A 27671-nucleotide genomic window follows, 5' to 3' on the forward strand; every position below is an offset into this window, starting at 1 on the left:
ATTTTTGTATATTGATTTTACATAGAGATACTGCTAAATTCTCTCATTAATTCTAAGCATATTTATCACAGTCTTGATTTAAAAGGAATGCTATGAACATTTTGCAATTAAGCATGATTTGTTTCAAACTTTAACACTTAAGTTGTATTTTGTGTGTGTGTGTGTGTGTTTAAAATCTCACTAGGCTTCATTACTATTTTGAACAGTTAATTTCCCTTTATATTTTATTTATGGTTCAATACTTTCCTTTTCATTATTTGTTACTTCTCAGACTGGTTTTTCTTTTGCCAGATGTATAACTTTTTGAGTTTACCATAGTGAGATTTTTTTGTTGTTGTTAGTCTGAATGTATCTTTATTTTATTCTTGAAAGAAATGTTATTTTTGAAAGAAATTTAAAACTGAGTATGGAATTATCCTTGGTCTGTTATCACTTTCATTGTTTTATCCCCCAGCACATTGATATCATTCCATTACCAGCTTCCATTTGTGCTATTGGGAAGTTAGTTGAAATTTTGATGCTATTTCTTTAAAGGTTAATCTGTTTCCCCCAACTTTGGGTGCCTTAAAAAATGTCTTTTTCCCTTGTATTCTGCAGTTTTACTCTGATGTGATAAATTATTTAAAAAATTATTTTACTGGATTTCTTATACCCTTTGTATCTGTGGACTGTGTCTCCTTCATCATTCCTGAAACATATTAGATATCGTTCTTTCAGATATTACCTTTCTCTTTTTGTGAGACACTTGATGGAGTGCATATTAGACCATCTCATTTTATATTTCATGTCTTTTACTCCTGTCCTCATTTTCCATCCTTTTGGTTTCTTCTACCGTATTTTGAATAAATTATTCTGATACATGCTCTGTTTTCCACATGACTAATTCTCTCTTGTTACCAGTTTACCCACTCAGTTTTCAAAAATGTATCTTAAACTTCTAGCCATTCTTTTATCTTTATTCAAATCTTCTATGTAGATTTATAGTTTCAGGGTTCCAGCACATATTTTTGAGCATATTGTGGAGGTAAGTATGGTGGTTTTATAATTTGTTGATAAGTCTAAAGACTGAGGTATAAATCTATGTTGAGATTGATCATATATATATATATATACTTTTTTCTTTTTCTTTTCTTTTCTTTCTCTTTCCTTCTCTGCTGAGCAGCAAGGTGGCTTTCTCTACGGCCCCCTGAGGTTGGAAGAAGAGATTGCTCTTACCTCAGATATTTAGTCAGACAATGTGTAGAGAGTCTCCTGTAACTTTTCAGCACCTTGAAAATCCTGGATTTTTTTTTTTTTTTAACCATACAGTCATTTAGAAAACACAGTTTGTCCTGTATCAGCTGCCTCTTGCATCAAAGTAAACCAGAGTCTCCCCCTGGGATCACCTCTTTGAGATGAGGTGGAGACCTATGTTGCGTGAAGGGATGTTACCTTTTTTTTTTTTAAATATGTTGCACGAATTGTCAGACCTCATACTGGATTTGCTTCACTTATTTTTCCTAGAAACAAGAGCTTGGCAGGCTTAGTGTGGCATCTGTTAAAAAATGCATGTAGGGCTCCATGTAAATTCTTTAAGTGAGGTGCTGAAGTCCACACATTTCTGGACCAGAGAGAAGCATCAATCTTGCAGTGGATTATTTGTTCAGAACATACTGTTTTGTTACTGTTTTCTTTTATAACTAAGAAATGTTTTATCAAGGTGGACTATGGTCTTTTGCGTTTTCTCCTTCATTTTAGAGATGGAAAAGACCAAAAGATTTTGAAGACTTGTATCAACCATACACATTTATTAGCTGACCAGAAAAAATTAAAAAGAATATAAATCTTACATTAGGAAGATTTAGTCAAATTATTAGATTATTTTACATCTGTCTCACAGAAGCTGCTTGACTTCTTTTTTCTATACCTGGGAGTTATATTCCTATAGTCTTCAAAGCTTTCTGAAATGTTAATAAGCCTGAAAATTTTCTCTTTTAGTAATGTTTTTGATACTCTAAATATTTAAAAATTTTATATATTTATAGTATATATTTATAATGATTTTGATATCAAATACTGTTATATATATAAATCAATACAAATATATAAATACTATTTAATAATATATACCAATATACTATTGTAAAATTAATACAATATACCTCTGTAGTGTGGGCTCTAATTTTGTGCTGTCAGCAGTAGGAAGAAACTTTTCTATACTCATCTTTATATACTGGTCACTGTTTATTTGATCTATAGTCCTTATTTTTCACTTGTCTGAATTGCTGTAATCCTTTAAGTGAAATTCTAATGGTTAAGACCTTTCAATTAGGTCTATTACTTTTAACCTAAAACATCTATGCTTGTAGCATTTGGGTTGGCTGCAAATGATTTAGGCAGAAATATGAATCTGCCTGCAATGCAGGAGACCCAGGTTCTATCGCTGGATGGGGAAGGTCCCCTGGAGGAGGGCATGGCAACCCACTCCAGTATTCCTGCCTGGAGAATCCCATGGACAGAGGAGCCTGGTGGGCTATAGTCCATGGGGTCACAGAGAGTCAACTATGACTTGGTGACTAAGCCACCACCATGGTAATTTAAGAGCTGGTTGTCCATAAAGAGTGTGGACACATTCAATATAATTTCCTTTAGGCTGTGTTGCCCCAAAAGAGATCAGCAGGTACTTATGAGATTATCTGCATGAAGTATATAGGGTCTTGCAAGAGCTTAGAGACAACAATCCTCTTATACTTGGGTGTACATCATTTCTTGGTTCAAATCTCTAGACAGCATGATAAAAGAAGAGGATTCAGATCTTAATATTGATATGAAGCATACAAGTTCAATTCAGTGACATTGGAGAAAAAAAGGAAAATGAGACAAGAAATCTTGATATATCACCAACCACTCCGATCATTCAATCACAACTTTCCTTAAAGAGACACAGCAAAGAACCTTGTCTATACTTGACATTTGGGATTAATCAAGAGAGATTTTAAGGAAAAAACACATCTCAAAATAGACCGTAATGTGGATACTCAGGAGGGGAATTCATCTCTTCCGTCCACTCCTGTCCAGCATTTCCCTTGGTGAAGATTTACCCAGAGATGCTGACTCATTCCTACTTCCCAGTTGTGCTGCCCAGCCTTCCTACTCCACGTGTGAGAGGGGAGGGCAGGCTCAGCGTCTGGGGGTGTGAGGTCATGCAGGCATCAAGTGATCCGAGATTCTGCATGATGTCTGTGTCCAGTGCAGGCACTAATCACGAAGACCTTCGTTTTGGGAAATGTTTTCAGACATTGGATTTTTCCTAGCCCTCAACTCAACTGTCAATCATTCATAGCTTAATATAGAGGAAAAAGTGAAGCCATTCCCAGGTATCCTGTGGTGGTTATTCGGTCTTGAGTCTTCCAAAGTCCTGGGAAGCAAGTTTTTCTAGAGTTATCCCTTTGTTTTAAATCTCCCTACATTTGGGCAGGCTCTTGAGACTTTTTCTCACGATACTGTTCCCTCAACACAGTCACCAAAGTAGCAAATTTTTCTTTCACCGTGGAAGGAAGCACATCGCATCCCAAATGCTGTCCTTTACCCACTTTAGGCTCACAGAAAGCTGTTGAGCTGTTGTCAAGAATCACAAAAAAGTGATGGGCTAATGAAATATGAGTCTCTCTTCCACAACCTGGCATTTGCTTCAGAAAGGATATCATTGAAATTTAGTAGGGTAGCAGCAATGAAAATGGTCCAAGGAACTGCCAGTCAGTACTTCAGTGGGTGGCAGCCTGTGCTAGTATTTGTCTCTTTATGATAAACTATGATCTCCAATGCAAGGGCTGCTGATAGTTCCTCCTCCCATTCCCGTTTTCTTCTGCAGTGATAGAACTTGTAGCTGGAGGCATGAGCCATCCTTGAAGACAGTTCTCAGCTTCTCCTCTTGCTGCTGGGTGTGGTCATGGGGGTAATCCTGGCCAGTGATGTCTCAGCAGAAGTGATATGTACCACTGGCATCTGGTGCCTTTTTAACGTGTTTATTTTGGAAAAAGTCGCATAATATAAAGCTTACTATTTTCACCGTATTTCACTGCACAGTTCAGTGGCTCTATGCACATTCGCATTGTTGTGCAACTCCTCCGTCATCCACCTCCTGAACTTTTGGCTTTCCTAAACTGGAACTCTACCCATTAAACACTCCCCCTCATTACTTACCCCCACCCTCAGCCCTTGGCATCTCCCCGTGTACTTTCTGACTCTGTGAATTTGGCTGCCTGAGGTATCTTGTATAAATAGTGGAATCAAACAATATTTGTCTGCATCTAATGCCTTGGACTGCAAGGAGATCCAACCAGTCCATCCTAAAGGAGATCAGTCCTGAGTGTTCACTGGAAGGACTGATGCTGAAGCTGAAACTCCAATACTTTGGCCATGCAAAGTCAACTCTCATGCAAAGAGTTGACTCATTGGAGAAGACACTAATGCTGGGAAAGATTTGAGGGCAGGAGGAGAAGGGGACCACAGAGGATGAGATGGCTGGATGGCATCACTGACTCAATGGATATGAGTTTGAGTAAACTCCGGGATCTGGTGATGGACAGGGAGGCCTGGTGTGCTGTGATTCATGGGGTTGCAAAGAGTCAGACACGACTGAGCGACTGAACTGAACTGAACTGAATGCATGTTGGAATGCATTTTTAAGGTTAACTTAATATATGTCTTACAAATAGATTGTTCCTTCTTTATTTTTTATCTCTTGTACTGTACAGTAGGTTTTTAATAGTTATCTGTTTTATATAAAGTAGTATATATATGTCAATCCCCATCCTCCGATTGACCCCTCCACTGCCACAACCCCTGGCAAGCATAAATTTGTTCTCTACATCTGTAACTTTGTTCCTGTTTTATAGGTAAGTTCTTTTGTATCATTTTTTTAAGATTCTACATATGATATTTGTCTTTCTCTGCCACTTAACCCAGTATAATTTCTAGGTCTATCCATGTTGCTACAGATGCATTATTTCTTTTTATGACTGAGTAATATTTCATTTGTGTATGTGTGTGTGTGTATATGTATATATATACACCATATCTTCTTTATTCACTCCTCTGTTGGTGGCTGTTTAGGTTCCTTCCATATCCTGGCTATTGTAAATAGTGCTGTAACAAACATTGGAATGCAGGTATCTCTTTGGATTATGGTTTTATTCGGGTATATACGCAGGAGTGGGATTGCTGGGTCACATGGTATTTCTATTTTTAGTTTTTAAAGAAACCTTCATACTGTTTACCATGTGGCTGTATTAATTTATATTCTCACCAACAGTGTAAAAGGGTTCCCTTTTCTTTACACCCTCTCCAGCATTTATTGTCTGTAGCGATTTTTTATGGTGGCCATTCTGACTGGTGTGAGATGCTACCTCATTATGGTTTTGATTTGCACTTCTCTAATAGTTAATGATGTTGAGCATCTTTTCATCTGCCTCTTGGATATCTTTGGAGAAATATCTATTTAGGTTTTCTGCCCATTAAAAAAAATTATTTATTTTTTGGCTCCACTGGGTCTTCCTTGCTTTTTGCACAGGTTTTCTTGAGTCACAGTGAGCGGGGACTCCTCTGTGTTACAGTGGACAGGCTTCTCGTTGCTGTGGCTTCTCTTGCTGTGGAGCATGGGCTCTAGGCACTCAGCCTTAGTAACTGTGGCCCACAGGCCCTAAGCGTGAGTTGGCTTCCGTAGTTGTGACACATGGCCTTTGGAGTGTGAGCTCATTATCTCTGGCTCAGGGGCCTAGTTGCTCCATGGCGTGTGGAATCTTCCCAGACCAGGGATTGAACCCATGTCTCCTGCATTAGCAGGCAGATTCTTAGCCACTGCACCACCAGGGAAGTCCTTCTGACCATTTTTTATTGGGGTGTTTGTTCTTTTTATATTGAGCTGCATGAGCTGTTTTATATTTTGGAGATTAAGCCCTTCCTCTCTGCCCAGCTCCTCTGTCCATGGGATTTTCCAGGCAAGAGTACTGGAGTGGGTTGCCATTTCCTTCTCCAGGGATCTTCCTGACCCAGGCATCACACCCAGGTCTCCTGCATTGCAGGCAGATTCTTTACCAACTGAGCCACTGGGGAAGCCTGTCAGTTGCTTAGTTTGCAAATATTTTGTCCCACTCTTGGGATTGTCTTTTCATCTTGTTTATAAGGTTTCCTTTGCTATGCAAAACCTTAAGTTTAATTAGCTATCATTTGTTTATTTTCATTACTGTAGAAGTTGGGTCAAAAAAGGATTTGCTGTGATTTATGTCAAAAAGTGTTCTGCCTATGTTTTCCTCTTAAGAGTTTTATATTATCCAGACTTACGTTTAGGTCTTTAATCCATTTTGAGTTTATTTTTGTGTATGGTGTTAGAAGTGTTTTTAATTTCATTTTTTTACAAGCATCTGTCCAGTTTTCCCAGCACCACTTATTGAAGAGGCTGTCCTTTCTCCATTGTATATGCTTGCCTCCTTTGCCATGGATTAGGTGACTGTAAGTGCATGGACTTACCTCTGAGCCCTTTAATCCAGCACCATTGGTATATATTTGTGTTTTGTGCCAGTGCCATACTGTCTTGATTACCGTAGCTTTGTACTATAGTCTGAAGTCAGGGACCAGATTCCTCTAAATCCACTTTTCCTTCTCAAGATTGCTTTGGCTATTCAGGGTCTTATGTGCCTTTCTCAAAAGAGTAGTATATTTTCCTGTTCCTCACCATGTCTGCCTTTATTTTTTTAGTTGGAACGAGGATGTGATTGTAGCAGTTGGAACAGACATCTTAGGCCATGTAATAAAAGGTGTATGTTGAGAACAGCAGAGTAGCCAGGGGTAAAAAGTCAGAACTTCTGATTCCTTGGAGCTGCCATATCAAGCCTGGATTCCTTATCGTACTCTGCCACATGAAAGAGAAATGAGGTTCTATCTTGATAAATTTAGCATTATTTTGCACTTCTCTAACAGTTAAACTGGTTTCCTTACCCTTGAAATAAATATTTTTAGGTGTTTTCTCAGTTGAATTTTCTAGAACAAAGCCTCCAAGCAGTGCTCCATAGCTTTGGCTACCATGTCAGCTTTTTTCTATTGCCAGATGACTCATTTATTGTGCAACTCAACAAGAATTAATTTGTTTTTAGGCCTTGATTCAGTTAGATAAGTACAGAAGAGTTGGCTATAATGCCAGCATCCTGGGAGATCATTGTAAAACATAGTGAATCATTTCATTGCTCATGTACAGTACTGAAATATTGTCATTAATATTCCTTCACTGACCCCCACTTTGTTCACTCAGATTTGCTGATCCCAGGCCCTAGCATCTCTGTCTCCACTTGAATCATCTGGTTCTTAGGGTTCTCTGGCAGACATGCATCCAAGTTATAGAAGATGAACAAGTGTTACCATGGTTCTACTCCATTTCCTTCTTGGAAATTCTTTTACCCTTACAATTTCGGTGAGATCTTCCTGAAGGAGTGTCCTTGATTTCATTAAACCATTATTTGTGGCATCAGAGGAAGATTAACCCATTTTCAAAGGAAAAGTCAGATTCATCTTAAACCATGCATATATCAGTCATTGATTTTTGCTTTTCTTTGGCTAATGGGAGAAAAGACAGAGATAAAGTTTGAAGTTCTCTTCCAAGCAAAGGAATGTAGGCAGAATTTGTCTATCTGTAGTAGTTAAATATGTCAACTTGAGTACTGTTACCTGTGTGAATCTGTGTGTGCGTGCTCAGTCGTGTCTGACTCTTTGTGACCCTTATGGACTGTAGCCCGCCAGGCTCCTCTGTCCATGGGATTCTCCAGGCAAGAACACTGGAGTGGGTTGCCATTTCCTCCTCCAACAGATCTTCCCAACCCAGGGATCGAACCAGTATCTCCTGGGTCTCCAAAGCCAGCTAATTAATCCTTTTTGGTATCAATAATTACATTTAAAGAGAGATGACATTAAACTTTAGAAATCTAGATGTTTCTTACAGACAACCTTGAAAGGACCATTGAGTGTTAGCAAATGCAGAATAGAATGGTTATAAATAGAGGACCATTATTTAGGGAAGGAACTCAGTTTTTATTCTTGTGAATATTTTTCAGCCTTCAGTTTCTCCTAAAAGGCTTTCTGCTCAGCGCTCAGTCTGTGTTAACAGCCTCCTTGCCCCTCATGTGTTTGGCATTTTCTTTATTAGTAATTACTAAGGAGGAAGGTTTGCATTTTCAAGGCTTAGACAGTATTCCATTTGCTGAGACTGAATCAAACTTTAAGACATAAAGAAAAACAAGGACTTAACACAAACATGTCAAACCATAGATATTTTTAGAACTGAATCTGAGGCCTATATTTCCGGCCTCATACCATAAAGCCTCTTGTATATCCATACTGTGAAGGTGCTGCAACCAATTACACAGGCATCAGAAATGACCAAGTGTATTTTCAGTGTCTCATTTCAAAAGTCCAGATTCAAGATCAGTGCATCAGGGCTGATAAATTTACAGAAGATATTTATAGAATAAATCTAAATATATGCACATATCACCAACTCTCTATTTATGCCCCTCAGGTTACTAAATATGTCCCTGAATTCCTTATACATTTAGTTATATCATATACATACCTGAAAGGGCCAGACAATTCTTTAATTATGCTGGTACTTATGGGTTTTAGGAAGCATCAGCCAGGTTAATTATTATTTAAAATTTCAGTTCCATTTTCTTCACCTTCCCAAAATACCAAACCTACCAAAAGTATAGCCAGATTGTTTGTTGATTTTATTAGTACTATGTTTAAAGCATGTCGTGTTTATTAGTTCTAGATTCTGTGCTTTTTTTAAAATTTATTTTTACTTATTTATCTATTTGGCTGTGCTGGGTCTGAATTGCATCATGTGGGATCTTTGGCTGCAGCATGTGCACTCTTAGCTGTGGCATGTGGGGTCTAGTTACAAGGGCAGGAGTCATTCCCACACCCCCTGCACTCGAAGTGTGAAGTCTTAACCATTGGGCCACTGGGGAAGTTCCAGCATACTGTTTCAGCTAGTCAAACTACTGTTTTACAAAATCTCCACTGACTTCGTGAACATTATCTCTAGTGACATTTTCATTCGCCCTTAGTCTTCATCTCTGCAAGATGTACATTTTTGACCATGCTTTTCATCTTCAGTCTATTCTTCTTTGGTATCTCAGTCTAATATTGTTTGTTTGCAAGGAACAGGCACATGTTCAACTTAAGCAAAAGAAAAATGCAGTGAAAGAATGTCGGGCTGTTTTGTGGAACGTGAGAGTGGAAGCCATAGCCAGACCTCATTTATTCATTCACTAATTAGTATGTTTCTCCAGGAGACATTGGAGATAAAATGGCCAGCAGATACAGTCTCTGTCTATACTAGGCTATAAACTCAGGCTGTATATGAGCAAATAATCCAACAAACATGGATCAGGTTTACAATGGCAAACAAGTAGCTCTGTGCTTTGCGGTATTTTGTTGTCTTGAATGACAAGAAAGCTACCTCATGGCTGTACATAAACTTTCAGCTCTGACATCACCTAATTAAGGTATTATCTAATTACTGATAATTACTAATTGTCAAATCCCTGGAGAGAGGGTTTAATTGGCCTGTGCTGTGCTTAGTCGCTCAGTCGTGTCCGACTCTTTGCGACCCCATGAACTGTAGCCCACCAGGCTCCTCTGTCCATGGGCTTCTCCAGGCAAGAACACTGGAGTGGGTTCCCATCCCCTCCTCCAGGGGATCTTCCCAGCCCAAAGATGGAACCCAGGTCTCCATACTGTGGGCAGATTCTTTACTGACTGAGCCACCAGGGAAGCCCAAGAATACTGGAGTGGGTAGCCTATCCCTTCTCCAGGGAACTTCCTGACCCAGGAATCGAACTGGGGTCTCCTGCATCGCAGGCAGATTCTTTACCAGCTGAGCTATTAGGGAAGCCCTTTGGTTGGCCTAGTGAGAGTCAAATATCGATTGTGACTCTGTGAGCTAAGGCCAGGGCAGGGGAGGATGGAGCCATGGTGCTGATACAGAAGTTGGACCCACTGGCTGAGCAGGGACTGTGAGTCATGAACAATTCTCATAGACTTTACACCCCAAGTTGTATACGTGTTTGAATTCCACTGTACTGTTTCCCTGAATCTCCTATCATATTTACCATTCTTCCCCTCTTGCCTCCCACCTGTGGGATTTGTCCAAAGATCTCCCTTGATTCTTTTTTTTCCCCAGTACTCTTCCTCTTGGAATGTCATGGCTTTGAATACATAGGTTAATCCAAAGTCTTTGTTTCCAGATCTTGTCCACTTCCTAAAGCCTGCCTCACAAGTTCATTTGTACTATAGACCTCTCCACTTGGTGTCCCACAGGGGAGAGAATATATGTCCAGAATGGCACAGGTTATTTGCCCAGATGTTTCCATCTAATTGCCTTGATGCCAACTCTCTACTACTAATCGTGTTGACTCAGAGCCTTAAGATTATCTCTGTGTCCACCCTCAAAATTTCTTTTTTCACGTCTCATTATTCATTGAGCCCTTTTCATTTAGCTTCCAATTCATATCTCACATTCATTTATTTTTCCTCATTATTGTTTCCCAGGCTGAAGTTGAGACCTTTATTACTTCTTATTTAAATTGTTGAAATAATTGCCCAATTGTCTACTAGTAGCCACTCCTCACTCCAGACCATACAAGGTTCAACTTTCAGTTTAGTCATCCTAAAGCATTGCTGTAATCTCGTCACTCTTCTGCTGGATATTTTCCTTATTTATCAGATAAAACTCAGAAGTCTCTGTAAAATATAGAATTGGTACCCACTGCAACTAAGAGAATCTAAAATAACAATGACAGAAGTTTATTTGTCTGAATGTTGTCAGTCTAGAGCTGGTATGGTGATCTAGAAATGAGATTCCTTGTAACCAGCTGGTCTGATGCATATGACTTACTCTTAGGGGCCTTTCATGTTCTATCATGGCTGCTGAGACTCCGGTGATCACAGCTGTGCTTCATGTGGCCAGAATAGATGAAAGGCAGAAGAAAGGTTTGCATGCATTTTCAAGAGGCTTCCCAGAACTGATTTTTACTGGCTGAAACCTAGACATATGTGTATGTCAAACTGCATGAAAGAGAACAGACATTGATGTAGGTAGCTATAAGTCTACCACAGACTCCCATTCAATGTCATTTATATTTGTCTCAACCTAACGGAGAGTGAAAAAGTTGGCTTAAAGCTCAACATTCAGAAAACTAAGATCATGGCATCTGGTCCCATCACTTCATGGGAAATAGATGGGGAGACAGTGGAAACGGTGTCAGACTTTATTTTTTGGGGCTCCAAAATCACTGCAAATGGTGATTGCAGCCATAAAATTAAAAGATGCTTACTCCTTGGAAGGAAAGTTATGACCAATCTAGATAGCATATTAAAAAGCGGAGACATTACTTTGCCAACAAAGGTCCATCTGGTCAAGGCTATGGTTTTTCCAGTGGTCATGTATGGATGTGAGAGTTGGACTGTGAAGAAAGCTGAGCACCGAAGAACTGATGCTTTTGAAGTGTGGTGTTGGAGAAGACTCTTGAGAGTCCCTTGGACAGCAAGGAGATCCAACCAGTCCATCCTGAAGGAGATCAGTCCTGGGTGTTCATTGGAAGGACTGATGCTGAAGCTGAAACTCCAATACTTTGGCCACGTCATGAGAAGAGTTGACTCATTGGAAAAGACCCTGATAATGGGAGGGATTGGGGGCAGGAGGAGAAGGGGACAATAGAGGATGAGATGGCAGGATGGCATCATCGACTCGATGAGCATGAGTTTGAGTAAACTCCGGGAGTTCATGATGGACAGTGAGGCCTGGCGTGCTGCGATTCATGGGGTTGCAAAGAGTCAGACACGACTGAGTGACTGAACTTAACTGAACATTTCCATCTTCATTACCTATCTTGATTTTAAGCATTCTGTCTCTCTATGCTAGGTTCAAATAATTTTTTTTTTTTCTACTTGTGTTAGGGTAAATTTGAAGTAACTATAAGAAGAAGTCTCTAGTTTCAGAGGCTCAAGTCTGATAGAAGTGTATTTATCTGACATATGAACCAATGGGTCTAGGCTGACTGGATAACTCTGCTTTTAGGGTCAATGAGAAACTCGGGACCCTCATTATCTTATAGTTGTATTCATCTTCCTAATCAAAGCCAGTCAGCACCATTTTTGTCTTCTAGTCCACTGGAAGGGGGAAATGGTTAATTCTAGGGAAGGTGACCTGTCTTTAAGTTAGAGGTGACCTGAAATTTGCATATGTTGTATCTGCTCACCACCTACTGGTTTGGTCCTGTGGCCATACCCAGCTTCCAGAAAGACTGGGAATATAGGTGTTGGCTGGATGGTCATCTGACCAGGAGGAAGCATAGACAGATTTTGAAAAGACAGCTTCCATTCTGTCACATTCCAGTACCTGTCTGCACGTCAAGGTAGCTCAAGTGACATTTCTGCAAAGAAGCTTATTCTGAACATTTAACCCAAAACCATGATTCTTATAACTAATAGTTATCCAGAGCTGATTCTATGCCAGGAACAAGACAATGTGTTCCACTTGAACACTTTTCAAAATTCTACCAGTTTTGTCCTCATTTTCACAGATGGAAAATTATAGCTCACACAGATTAAATGATTAAGCAAAGATTATGTCAACAAGGGGTATTGGAATCATGATCTGTACTTCTGAGCTCCACTCAGAACTGTATCTCCTGAGTGGAGTCCTGAGCATCTCCTTCATGGTGCATCACTTGTGATTTGTCTCAATTCCTTCCTGGACTGTGAGCTCTTGAGGCCAGGCCTGATTCTTCTCTTAGCCCTCATTGTGTCTAGCAAAATATCTTGTATGTGAGAGGCTTTCATTAAATGTTTACTGAACAAATGAATTGTCAGCTTAAAAAAAGTTCTAAATTTACAGATAATGTAAATGAAGAATCGTTTGGATTGGATATGATGCAGTGTGAAGACATCAGTATGTTTCTTTTATGTGAAAATTGGCATGATGACCTTACTCACAACCTGTTCCACAGGACTGTGTCTACACACTTACAGTCAGTTACATTTGTCTTTGTGAAATCTTTTGATGTTTTGAAGAAATTGGAATGTATGAAACTAAGATCTATTTTCTTTTAAAATGCCCCTATTTATTTTATCAAGTTTTCTTTTGCTTCTTATCATGGGTTGTTCTTATCATTAAATAAACATTCATTTGTTTAACAACCTCTATTTGTAATGGGAAAAGAAATAGTTAAAACAGTTGTATTTATTTCCCATTAAATATTTATTGATATGAGCTGCTGGAGACCAATTAAAGTACTCAGTATCTGTATAGAAAGCTGGGAAGCATTAGCTTTCCATATTTTTAATGATTCATTACAGGCCACAGCCATATTGAAAAATAATTGATAAAACTAAAATTATTTAAAAGTATAATCTAAGCATAGAAATTGAATTGGATATTTTCATCCTGAGGCTTTACTCTGCTTTAGAAATAAAATTACAAAAATGCATTTTCCTCAGAACCTATATATAAGGTGAGATAAATATCTAATTTCAAAAAATATGTCTTTAACTTGTATTTGAAACCCTAGGATGCTGTCCATGTGTGTGTGTGTGTGGTTCTATGGTTGTTGGTAGGGAAATCTGCTCAAATGAAATGGTTTAATTTGAGTTTCCCTATTTTATGATGTTAACCGTGGTTTCACATAGTTATGGATTTCTTCTCTTGTCAGTTACCTGTTTAAGACTTCTGTTTCTATTGCTTGGGAGTTCCTTTTGTATTCTGGTTATATTATGGATATGAGCCCTTTGTCAGTTACATGTCTTGAAACTATGTTCTACCATTTGAAGTTTTGCCTTTTAATTCTCTTATGATGTCTATATAGATATGCTTACAAGTAGAGGTGGTAATCAAATATTTAACTATTGAAAATAGTGTGGAGATTGATAACTCAGAATAGTATGCTGCTACTAAATACCAGGTTTATGTACAAGAATTTTAAGAAATTACAGCATCAATTATCATGGAAGGAATGGGAATTTGTCAAAAACATTGTTGTTTGTTGTGTACATCCATACTACTGCATATTAGGATCAGCTGAACTTGAGTAATGTCTGAAAAATTTAATGAAGAAAGCATGCTACAGTGCTGCTTACATGGTTCTATTTGTTAAAAAGAGTTCACGTAGCTTGGTTGGTTTGTGAGCATTGATCTTGGCTGTTTCTGATGGGTAGAGTTGGAGACAGTATTGTTAGGAGGCCCCCGTGAATGTTCGGTTTGTTACAAATAACATTGTTGCATCAATACTTTTAAAAAATCTAATTTCTAATGAAATTTAGAAAAATTTAAATGGATAAAGGGACTATCTTATTTTTATTCCCATACCCCTCTGTATAAAGGGGAAGATTAAATCTATTTTGGACTCTTTGTGCAGAGTAGGTACATGTTGATCAAAGACATGTCATCCCAGATGACTGTTGAGAGTTTTCAGCTAACCTGTACCATATCCATCTAAGCACATATTTCCAAGAGCAGGAGAACAGGAGGTCAAGAATGAAGTTATTCATTTCAAATGCCCAATTCCAGCAGACTGTGATTTCTAACGCCTCAACTCGTCCACTATTTTATTATATGCTCCTTCAGGGCAAGGTTGTTTGTTAGTTTCATCATGTACCCTAGTTCCAAGGTTAGTGCCTGAAACTAGGCACTAGAGATAGTAAATGCTTACTGATTGATGCATATTTTAGGGTGGTAGTTAAAGAGTTTTTCATTTCTTTAATTGTTCTTCAGTGGGTTATCTATTTGGTTCTAGTTTATAGAGCACCATGCTTTTATCTCTGCTTATCCTGTGATTGTGCAACACTGTGATTACTTTTACATGCACCTATCTTCCCAATAGGACTGTGAGTCACTCAGGGGCAAAATCTGATTTTTATTCATGTTCTTTTCTATATCCCACGGAGCAATTAATTCAGTAAAATTATAAATACAATAAGTTGTTGAAAAATGTGTTTTATTCTCTCAAATCAGTGCTTTTAATAGTATGACTCCAACAATTATTTTATCACACAAGCAACTCATTGACTCTACTATCAATTTTGTATTCCTCTGATATCACTTTGATCCCATGCTATTTTAAACTCTGTGATATGTCATTATAATTACTTTATTCATTCTCTTGCATACAGCCTCAACTTTTCTCACTTCTCTTTGAAATACTTGTCTACTGTCTCTACACTTTACCCGTGGGATGCTTCCCATTCAAAAGACTTTACATACCTTATGTGTGCTAATGACTCAAAATTTATATATTTAGCCTGAACCTTTCCTCCAAGTTCAGACTCCTACATCTAACTGCTTACTCTGCATCTTTGTTTGTGGTCATCTCAAAACATGTTCATATGACCCAGCAATCCCACACCTGGGCATACACACTGAGGAAACCAGATCTGAAAGAGACACGTGCACCCCAATGTTCATCGCAGCACTGTTTATAATAGCCAGGACATGGAAGCAACCTAGATGCCCATCAGCAGACGAATGGATAAGGAAGCTGTGGTACATATACACCATGGAATATTACTCAGCCATTAAAAAGAATTCATTTGAATCAGTTCTAAAGAGATGGATGAAACTGGAGCCCATTATACAGAGTGAAGTAAGCCAGAAAGATAAAGACCATTACAGTATACTAACACATATATATGGAATTTAGAAAGATGGTAATGATAACCCTATATGCAAAACAGAAAAAGAGACACAGATGTACAGAACAGACTTTTGGACTCTGTGGGAGAAGGCGAGGGTGGGATGTTTCGAGAGATCAGCATCGAAACATGTATATTACCTAGGGTGAAACAGATCACCAGCCCAGGTTGGATGCATGAGACAAGTGCTTGGGGCTGGTGCACTGGGAAGACCCAGAGGAATCAGGTGGAGAGGGAGGTGGGAGGGGGGATCCGGATGGGGAATACATGTAAATCCATGGCTGATTCATGTCAATGTATGACAAAAACCACTACAATATTGTAAAGTAATTAGCCTCCAACTAATAAAAATAAATGGAAAAAAAAGAAAAAAAAACATGTTCAGTGCTGAACTTATTCTCTACCCTTACCCAAATCTGTTCCTCTAGCAACCTTTCCCATCTTGGTAAATAGCAGTTCCATCCTTTCAGTTATTCAACTCAGTCATGACTCCTTTTGCTTTTCCTCTTATGTCTATTTCTCATTGGGCAGTCTGGTTGGAGTTAATGTCAAAACACACCTATTATCTGGACTCTTCCCTTTAATTATTTTCTATAATTCTGATCCAAGCCAAATTGCCTTTCACCTAAGTTTGTGTGTGCTCTTACCCTTGCTACCTGCCCAAACGCCAGCTCTCAGCACAGCATCAGGATGAGCCAGTTAAGATATACGTTGGGTTACGCCACTCCTCTTGTCAAAACCCTACTGTAGCTTCCTGTCTCATTCAGAGTTAATTTGGCTCATTGTCACCTCTCTGACCTTACTACATGCATCTTTTCTCTCCTGCCTACATTTCTTCAGCCATAGTTAGTCTGATTCCACTTTCTTGGAGGAAATAATGTTTTAGCTTAAATTGAACCAGCACTGAAATACGTGAGGAGATAAATCAATTTTCAGCATAATGAAGTGATGCTGGATTTTACCTATAAAGAAGACATATACCAATATGACTCCTGCCAACTATGACACAGGTTTTTCTTTTTCAAGGGGCTAAAATTTCTTTGATATCATGAGAATTATGTTTCTCAACCAAGAGTATGATAAGATTAATCTAGGAGGCGTGGAGGTACATATATATACATGTATATATATGTATATATATAATATGTTACATATATCTACATATATATATTATTTTACTGATTTTTGTATGTGTGAAACTTTCTCATTAAGGTAATTTTTAAGGAAATAGATAACACTTAGTACTGGAAGTTTGATTAATTGAAATTTGGAAGTCATAGCTGTAATTACTGTTTTTTTCTTTTTTTGGCTTAGGTCACCATTTTCAATCACAAAAGAATTCATCTTGAGATTCAATCAAACAAAAAATCCAAAAGAGGAGGAAAAACTATTGGACATAGCTAGGAAAAACATTATCAAATGTAAGGTAATGACTGTTTGATTACTTAGTATGTGAACTTTCTCTTCCAGTTGGTGGATGATTATATGTTCTAAAATATTGAAAGAAAAAATAAGGATACATATTTCTTTAGTTATAAGTAGACATAGTTAAAAATACTAAATGCAAATTAAAGTTAAAGTTTATGACCAAATTATTCAATGTCAAATGGCTTTGGATGAAAATTACTCATAAAATTTTTGGGGAATACAGCTGTTGACACTAGTCCAAGAGTCCACATCAAAATATCAAAGGCTGATAAGTAAATATTTATTTATGAAAATTCTACATTTTACTGAAAAAATGTTAACAAACACATCTTGTTTTTTTTTTTTTAAGGACAGAAAGGCCTTCTAAACATTCGCTATACATGCACAAAGTATTCTGTTCTTTCTCTATAACAAACCATTCACCTAACCTGTTAAATACATTCTTTAAGGATATATCATTAATTCACAAATTTTCAAACAATATAAAATAAATCTTTGTTTTACCTTTTCTTAATTAGACACCATTTAAGTTTTGACAGAGAAATAATATGCACATGACTTTGCTATAATACTAAATGACTGGTGAAATAAAAACTGCACAAAACAAATGGATAAATCAAGCCATCCTTTTCTGTGGCAGTTATTTCCCAGTATTTTACTCATGGTTGACCATATATTTAAATTTTTAAAAAAATCCATGATAAATGTTGATTAGAAAAAAGAATTCAACATCCATTCATGATTAAAACTCTTACCAAAGTGGGTATGGAGGGAGCATATCTTAACATATTAAAACGCCATTTATGATAATCCACTGGTGGCTCAGACAGTAAAGAGTCTCCCTGCAATGTGGGAGACCTGGGTTTGATCCCTGGGTTGGGAAGATTCCCCTGGAGACAGGAACAGCTACCCACTTCAGTGTTCTGGCCTGGAGAATCCCCATGAACAGAGGAGCCTGGCAGGCTACAGTCCATGTGGTTGCAAAGAGTCAGACAGGACTGAGCGACTTTTACTTTTCACTTTCACAGTCAGTGGTGAAAAACTGAAAGCCTTACTGCTAAATCCTGGAACACAACAAGGCTGTCCACTCTCACCTCTCCTATGTAGCATAGTGTTGGAAGTTCTAGCCATTGCAGTCAGACAAGAAAAGGAAATAAAAGGTATCCAAACTGGAAGAGAAGAGATAATATTGTCATTGTGTGCAGATTACCTGATACTCTATACAGAAAACCTTAAAGCTGCCACACAAAAACTATTAGAATGGATAAATGAATTCAGCAAGGTAGTAGGATACAAGATTAATATGTAGAAATCTGTTCCCTTTCTTTACACTAACAAGGAGATATCAGAAAGAGAAAGCAATGGAAAAAAAGCAAAGCCATTTAAAATTGTGTTTAAAAAAAATACCCTAGAAATAAACATGACCTAGGTGATGAAAGACTTGCATGCTGAAAACTATAAAACATTGGTAAAGGAAATTGAAGATGATTCAAAGAAATGGAAAAGTATCCAATGCTTTGGATTAGAAGAATTAGTATTGGTAAACTAGCCATACTACCCAAAGCAATATACAGATACAATGCTGCTGCTGCTGCTGCTAAGTCGCTTCAGTTGTGTCTGACTCTGTGCGACCCCATAGACAGCAGCCCACCAGGCTCCCCCGTCCCTGGGACTCTCCAGGCAAGAACACTGGAGTGGGTTGCCATTTCCTTCTCCAATGCATAAAAGTGAAAGTGAAGTCACTCAGTCGTGTCCGACTCTTAGCGACCCCATGGACTGCAGCATACCAGGCTCCTCCATCCATGGGATTTTCCGGCAAGAGTACTGGAGTGGGGTGCCATTGCCTTCTCCGAGATACAATGCAATCCCTATCAAATTACTCATGATATTTTTCACAGAGTTAGAATTAAATCCTGAACCACAAAAGACCCAGAATTGCCAAAGTAATCCTGAGGATAAAAGAACAAAGCTAGAGGTATAACCCTTGCAGACTTTAGACAATACTACAAAGCTACAGAAATCAAAACAGTGTGTTATTTGCAAAATAGACATATAGATCAGTGGAACAGAAGAGAGAACCCAGAAGTAAATACACACACCTATAGTTGATCTTCGGCAAAGGAGGCAATGATATACAATGGATGGTCTTTTCAGCAAGTGTGTTGGAAATACTGAGCAGCCACATGTTAATTAACAAAGTTAGAACATACCTTCACACCATAAACAAAAGTAAACTCAAAATGACTTAAAGACTTAAATATAAGCCATGAAAGACTTAACTATAAGACATGACACCACAAAACCCGTAGGAGAGAACACAGACAAAACATTCTCTGAAATAAATTGTACCAGTGTTTTCTTAGGTTAGTCTCCCAAGACAATAGACAGAAAAACAAAGATAAGCAAATGAGACCTAATCAAACCTAAAAACTTTTGCACAGCAAAGGCAACCATTCATAAAGTGAAAAGATAACTTACAGACTGGGAGAAAATATTTGCAAGTGATGTAACTGACAAAGGATTAATTTCCAAAATATACGAACAGCTCATGAAGCTCAATATTAAAAAATGAACAAACAAACAAAAAAAAAAAAAAACCCCAAACAACCCAATCAAAAAATGGGCAGGGATTGAACTAGGCTTTTCTTCAAAGAAGACATACAAATGACCAACAGGCACATGATAAGATGCTCAACATCACTAATTATTAGAGAAATGCAAATCCATACTGTGATGAGGTATCACTTCATGCTGGTCAGAATGATCTTCATCAAAAAGTCTACAAATGCAGGAAAGAGAGCAGAAGAAAATGAACCCTCCTACACTGTTGGTAGGAATGTAAATTGGTGCAGCCACTGTGAAAAATGGTTTGGAGTTTCCTTAAAAACTTAAAATAGAGTAACCATATGACCCAGCAATTCCACTCCTGGGCATGTATCTGGAAAAGATGAAAAGTCTAATTCAAAAAGATATATGCACCGCAGTGTTCATAGCAGCTCTGTTTACAATAGCCAAAACATGGAAGCAACCGAAGTGTCCATTGACAGATGAATGGATAAAGAAGATGTGATATATTTGTGTGTATATATATGTGTGTGTGTGTGTGTGTGTGTGTGTGTATTTATATGCATATACATATACATATATATATTGCTAAGTTGCTTCAGTCATGTCCAACTCTTTGTGACACTGTAGACTGTTGCCCGCCAGGCTCCTCCGTCTAAGGGATTCTCCAGGCAATAAAACTGGAGAGGGTTGCCATGCCCTCCTCCAGGGGATCTTCCATACCCAGGCATTAAACCTCTCTCTTACATCTCCTACATTGGCAGGCAGATTCTTTACCACTAGTGCTATCTGGGAAGCCCCAAACTGTGGTACATCCATACAATGGAATATTACCAGTGATTTAAAAAAGAGCTAGCAAGCTATCTTCCTCCATGAAGAGTCATGGAGGAAATTTAGACACATATTGCTAGGTGATAGAAGCCAGGCTGAAAGGTTCAATGCTGCCTAATTCCACCAAACAGTGCTTTAGAAAAGGCTCGTGGGGAAAGGCTCATGGTTTTTATGGAGACAGTAAAAGATCATAGGTTGCCAATGCTTGCATCAGAAGAGAGACCTAATGTAAAGTTAATGATAAGGTATCAATATTGGCCCATCAAGTATAGCACATGCACCTTACTAAAACAAGCTCTTAGTAATATGGGAAACTGTCGTTGTGCTGGAATGAGGGGATACATGAGAACTCTGTACTTTCTGTTCAGGTATCTCTGTAAGCATTAAAACTACCCTGCTAATTCCAAAAAATAAACTCACAAACAACAGGTGCTCAACACATTTAGGGGCATTTTGAGTTTGTTTCTTATTTTGATTAAAACTACTTCACCTACTTTCCCCTGCCCACTCCTTTTTTGTCCTGCTTTTCTGTTAATGTTTACCAAAAAGATAACCTATATAAAGAGGAGTAATCCAAGGTGCCTTCCAGAGTAATTCCTTTTTGCATATGAAGGTAAAGTATTCTTCATAGAAAGTGGGAAAATACTTCCTTCACTTATTAATCCAATTAAAAATAATGAGTGCTAAACTAAAATTACCAACCAAAATACCAAAGATGAGCAAGACAAACATCCCCAACTTTTTCCATGAGAAGAAATCCTCTCTGCTCATTTTAAGAGAAAAAGAGTCCTGGGAACACAAAAATCAAACACACTGATGTACTGGAACCAACAATACCAAATGTGTTCCTAATGTCAGGAACATATATTGCAAGTAAAACAGTGATAATATTGAGAACCAGGGTGATTGAAGAATTGTGAATCCTTGAGAATGGAAGATTGGGGAAAAACATCGTTAAAGCTTTCCTTGCAGGGAAGTGGATTAGAGGGACCATCAAAAGCACAGGAAATAGTATGTATAACTTCACGGTCATAAGGACAACATCATGTTGCAAATATTTACTGTAACCTTGTAGTAATTCTGATGCTACATTGTCATAAAAAGTGAGGTACCCAAAGAGTGCAGGTATAAAGTAAGTGAGAAAACTTAAAGGAATCGCTGTACTGGTTACATCCTGCATCCGTTTCTTAGAAGGGCTTTGAAATCCACTGTCATTTTTTAAAATTAATTTATTTATTTTAATTGGAGGCTAACTACTTTACAATATTGTGGTGGTTTTTGCCATACATTGACATGAATCCACCATGGATTTACATGTGTTTCCCATCTTGACCCTCCCTCCCACCTCCCTCCCTATCCCATCCCTCTGGGTCATCCCAGTGCACCAGCCCTGAGTGCCCTGTCTCATGCATTGAACCTGGACTGGTGATTTGTTTCACATATGATAATATACATGTTTCAATGCCATTCTCCGAAATCATCCCACCCTCGCCCTCTCCCACAGAGTCCAAAAGACTGTTCTATACATCTCTGTCTCTTTTGCTGTCTTGCATACAGGGTTATCGTTACCATCTTTCTAAAATCCATACATATGTGTTAATATACTGTATTGGTGTTTTTCTTCCTGACTTACTTCACTCAGTATAATAGGCTCTGGTTTCATCCACATCATTAGAACTGATTCAAATGCATTCTTTTTAATAGCTGAGTAATATTCCATTGCATATATGTACCACACTTTTCTTATCCATTTGTCTGCCGATGGGCATCTAGGTTGCTTCCATGTCCAAGCTATTGTAAACAGTGCTGCAATGAACATTGGGGTACACTTCTCTTTCAATTCTGATTTCCTTGGTGTGTATGCCCAGCAGTGGGATTGCTGGGTCATATGGCGGTTCTATTTCCAGTTTTTTAAGGAATCTCCACTCTGTTCTCCATAGTGGCTGTACTAGTCTGCATTCCCACTAACAGTGTAAGAGGGTTCCCTTTTCTCCACACCCTTTCCAGAATTCATTGTTTGTAATAACAAACTATATAACAAAAGTATAAAAGTATAACAAAAGTAATAACTTTTTGATAGCAGCCATTCTGACCAGCATGAGATGGTACCTTATTGTGGTTTTGATTTGCATTTCTCTGATAATGAATGATGTTGAGCATCTTTTCATGTGTTTGTTAGCCATCTGTATATCTTCTTTGGAGAAATGTCTGTTAGTACTTTGGCCAATTTTTTGATTGGGTCATTTATTTTTATGGAATTGAGCTACAGGAGCCACTTGTATATTTTTGAGATTAATTCTTTGTCAGTTACTTCATTTGCTATTATTTTCTCCCATTCTGAAGGCTGCCTTTTCACCTTGCTTATAGTTTCCTTCATTGTGCAAAAGCTTTTAAGTTTAATTAGGTCCTATTTGTTTATTTTTTCTTTTATTTCCATTACTCTGGGAGGTGGGTCATAGAAGATCCTGCTGTGATTTATGTCAGAGAGTGTTTTGCCTATGTTCTCCTCTAGGAGTTTTATAGTTTCTGGTCTTACATTTAGATCTTTAATCCATTTTGAGTTTATTTTTGTGTATGGTGTTAGAAAGTGTTCTAGTTTCATTCTTTTACAAGTGGTTGACCAGTTTTCCCAGCACCACTGGTTAAAGATGTTGTTTTTTGTCCATTGTATATTCTTGCCTCCTTTGTCGATGATAAGGTGTCCATAGGTTCGTGGATTTATCTCTGGGCTTTCTATTCTGTTCCATTGATCTATATTTCTGTCTTTGTGCCAGTAGTATACTGTCTTGATGACTGTGGCTTTGTAGTAGAGCATGAAGTCAGGCAGGTTGATTCCTCTAGTTCCATTCTTCTTTCTCAATGTTGCTTTGGCTATTCGAGGTTTTTGTATTTCCATACAAATTGTGAAATTATTTGTTCTAGTTCTCTGAAAAATACCGTTGGTAGCTTGATAGGGATTGCATTGAATCTATAGATTGCTTTGAGTAGTATACTCATTTTTGCTATATTGATTCTTCCTATCCATGAACATGGTATATTTCTCCATCTGTTTGTGTCCTCTTTGATTTCTTTCATCAGTGTTTTATAATTTTCTATATATAGGTCTTTTGTTTCTTTAGGTAGATTTATTCCTAAGTATTTTATTCTTTTCATTGCAATGGTGAATGGAATTATTTCCTTAATTTCATTTTCTGTTTTCTCATTGTTAGTGTATAGTAACACAAGGGATTTCTGTGTGTTAATTTTATATCATGCAACTTTACTATATTCATTGATTAACTCTAGTAATTTTCTGGTACAGTCTTTAGGGTTTTCTATGTAGAGGATCATGTCATCTGCAAACAGTGAGAGTTTTATTTCTTTTTCTTTTTTTCCTATCTTGATTCCTTTTATTTCTTTTTCTTCTCTGATTGCTGTGGCTAAAACTTCCAAAACTATGTTGAATAGTAGTTGTGAGAGTGGGCACCCTTGTCTTGTTCCTGACTTTAGGGGAAATGCTTTCAATTTTTCACCATTGAGGATAATGTTTGGGTTTATCATATATGGCTTTTTCTTATGTTGAGGTATGTTCTTTCTATGTCTGCTTTCTGGAGTTTGTTTTTTTTTTTTTTTTTTTTTTAATCATAAATGGATTTGAATTTTGTCAAAGGCTTTCTCTGCATCTAGTGAAATAACCATATGGTTTTTATCTTTCAATTTGTTAATGTGGTGTATTACATTGATTGATTTGCAAATATTGAAGAATCCTTGCATCCCTGGGATAAAGCCCACTTGGTCATGATGTATGATCTTTTTAATAAGTTGTTGGATTCTGTTTGCTAGAATTTTGTTAAGGATTTTTACATCTATGTTCATCAGCGATATTGGCCTGTAGTTTTCTTTTTTGGTGGCATTGAAGTTCACAGTTTATGGGCAGGATTGAGGTGTGCAGAGGAATGAAAAAGTTGTGGTTGGTATGGCATAAGCATTCTCTTTGGAGAAATGAAAGTGCTTTGGTTTACAATCATCTATAGTATTTGAAATCTGGACGTACTGTTCTGTATAATTCAATGTTAAGGGACATGAGGTGGAGCATTTTTTATTACCACAAGAGCAAAGGTCAACATAAAGAAAAACGACAAACTCCTTGTGTAGCCAAGAAGGCCTGTTTTAGGAGGAAGTGCAAGAGGGAACACCATGCCAACACAAATGATCATCGGTGTGTCTCCATGAAGATACCAAGACCCACCATAGTCTCCAGATAAAAATTCTGAAATAGCACCAGGAAGCTGTTTTAATGATTAAAAGAGAAGATGACATAGCTCCAAAATGTTCTGAATTACTGTGGTGCTTGCCACCACCACCTTTTCAGGTAGTCCAAATGCGAAGAGTCCAGGATCTTTGTAAGATGTCACCATGGTCTGAATACACAAACTAATCGGGAGATGAACTGAGTGAGAAGCCGGGAGAGTGACTGTCAGCAGCAAGAAACTAAATGCAAGGATACCAGAGTGAGCCAGAACAAGAGCCAAGCCAGGGGCGCCACTTCCCGTGATGGCATGGTCACATTAAACACTGAGAGGCCATATGGAGCACCAGGGGACCTCTGCGTGTGAACTCCATTGCTTTGATTATGAGTATTTCTCAGCCATAAAAAGGAATGAAGTAATACCATTTTCAGCAATATAGGAGGACCTGGAGATTATCACCTAAGTCATGCAGAGAAAGACAAATATCTTACAATAACATTTATGTGTGGAATCTTAAAAAATATATACAAATTAACTCTGTTACAAAACAGAGTCAGACACACAGACATAGAAAACAAATTTGAGATTATCAAAGGGAAAAGTGGTGTGGAGAGATAAAGAGTATGGGATTCGCAGATACACGTTACCATACATAAAATAGATGAGCAACAAGGACTTACTGAAGAGTGAAGGAAACTTTACTCAACATCCTATTATAACCTGTAATAGAAAAGAGTCTGAAAAAATATAGAGAGATGTATATATGTGTAACTGAGCCATTTGGCTGCATATCTGAAAGTAAAACAATATTGTAAGTCATCTATACAAAAAAAATAAACGATAGAGGATGAATAAATTAGTAAATGTAGACAATGAAAATAAACCTATACTAAAATTTAAAAGCCGTGCATTTTTGTTTGCTTCTTTTATCTTCCCAATAACAGAGAAAACTGGGTCTCAGGACCTTAGGGATGGGGAGGCATGTGCACCTTCCTGCTGCATGGACTGAAGTGGTGTACCTGGCTCAGTGCAGAGGAGAAATCCAGGATGGTATGTCCGCTGACCTAGCTCTTCTCAGTCACTCTAAGTGGTATGGATTAGCAGTGAAGGTATAATTTGGTAGCTGTAATATTTAGAAACTGTGCAGGAGCCAAGGAAGATTTGCTTTTCTTGTATTGAAATATCTGACAGTGTTTCATTATGAAAGTTCCTTTTGTAATTTTGAATTTATGAATTTGGCTGCTCAACTTTTTAATTATGAAATTGTTTTAAAAACTTTTGCTCAGCAGAGTGGTTATTGCTTTTTTTCTAAAATTAGTAACTAATTAAAAAGTAATATAAAATGTCATTTAGTGATTTTCAATTACAACAGGCATTATACTTTAGAGAAACTTGTTTTGGCATTTTACAACTCTTACTCATAAAACATTAACCAAATGGCCATTTCTTTCTTCACTTGTTTTAAACAGCCATTTTACTCATTACCTTTTCATTTATCACTTCTTATTTCCATGTCGCCTTTTAAACCCGCCTCCAACCAATCTAAAAGAGAAATTAAGAAACATTATTTTTCAGGAAATAAAGTTCCTTCTATCATTAACCTAAACTTTATGTGTATGCCTTTTAAAGTGAGTTTAGAATGGTATCCAGATGAGGTCAGGGAATATTTCCCCATGTGAATTGGGGTTTGTATCTGGGAGCTTTCAAGCAGCAGGGAGAATAAGAATGATTCTGTGTCTAACTTGCCTGTATGGCCCTTCATCACAGTGCTGTCCACAGCCTGGCCCTGTTAAATATTTTAAATGATCCTGAGGTCAGCAGTGTTGGCTCACCAGCAACCACTGGCTCTTCCTCGTCACTTAACCTTGGCTTTGTCCGTAACAGTTGCTCAAAACCTTTGCACGGGGACATTCTTGGAGAGATTGTGAGTTTGGTTCAAGATCCCCATAATAAAGAAAATATTTCAATGAAGCGAGTCACATGAAGCTCTTTGTTTCATGGTGCTTGTAAGAGCTATATTTATACTGTATTACAGTCTATCAGCTGTGCAATAGCTTGTCTGAAAAATGCACATACCTTAATTAAAAAATAATGCTTTTGGAAAAGTGGCACTTGCTAGATGTTGGATTACTAAAAACCTTCAAATTTTTTTAAAAATGAAAAAACCCTGCAATATCTGCAAAGCACAATAAATAAAATGAAGTATGCCTGTAATGATGTGAAGTGCAGTTTTCTGTAGGGCCTTAACTTTACATTCTTCATCTTTCAGCTCCATTGGCCTTATTCCCTCTGCTTTTCTGTTTATAGTACTTCTGTTGACACTTCTTTGTCATCCAGTTCTGTCCGATTTCCCCACTATTATATAATGATGCTGGCGGTAAAGAACCTGCCTGCCAACGCAGGAGAGGCAGGAGATGCGAGTTTGATCCCTGGATCAAGAAGATCCCCTGGAGGAGGACATGGCAGCCCACTCCAGTGTTCTGGCCTGGAAAGTCCCGTGGGCAGAGGAGCCTGGTGGGCAGCGGTCCATGGGGTTGCAAACAACGGACAGGGCTAACTGACTGAACACAGCACACACACGCATATGTGCCCTGATCTATTTTTGTTGGCTGGAAGAGCTGGAACACCTTCCTAGGGCGTTTCTCTCTCTTTCCTCATCTCTCTCCCACCCTCCCCCTCCTCTGTAGTCTCAAGGGGGCGACCTGATTGCCTTTTCTGATCTAGCCTTGAAAGTCACACAGCGTCATTGAATGTCCCTTAGTATTGGTTGAAGCAGTCACAAGGCCTGCTCAGGTTCAAAGAGAAGGGGCATAGACCTCACCTCTTGATGGGAGGGATGTCCAAGACAGTGAATATTTTAAAGCCACAGTGTGGTTTTGGTGACTTAATTGTAGCATGTAG

General features: G+C 38.0%; 1 protein-coding gene and 1 pseudogene across 4 annotated transcripts in view; one reads left to right on the plus strand and one right to left on the minus strand.

Annotated features, from left to right (window-relative positions):
* TMEM232 (transmembrane protein 232) overlaps window positions 1-27671 on the plus strand; it is a 253790-nt gene that overhangs the window by 23997 nt on the left and 202122 nt on the right. For 3 of the 4 annotated variants that reach the window (XM_043464492.1, XM_043464494.1, XM_043464493.1), the window contains 2 exons: window positions 17032-17143; window positions 25715-25820. In XM_043464492.1, the coding sequence (XP_043320427.1) occupies window positions 17032-17143; window positions 25715-25820 (218 nt within the window). The remainder of the gene's footprint in view (window positions 1-17031; window positions 17144-25714; window positions 25821-27671) is intronic. The other variant, XM_043464495.1, reaches the window with a different exon arrangement.
* Window positions 21193-25195, minus strand: LOC122439376 (annotated as a pseudogene).

Source organism: Cervus canadensis, chromosome 4 (assembly GCF_019320065.1).
Source record: "Cervus canadensis isolate Bull #8, Minnesota chromosome 4, ASM1932006v1, whole genome shotgun sequence".
Classification (NCBI taxonomy): Eukaryota; Metazoa; Chordata; class Mammalia; order Artiodactyla; family Cervidae; genus Cervus; species Cervus canadensis.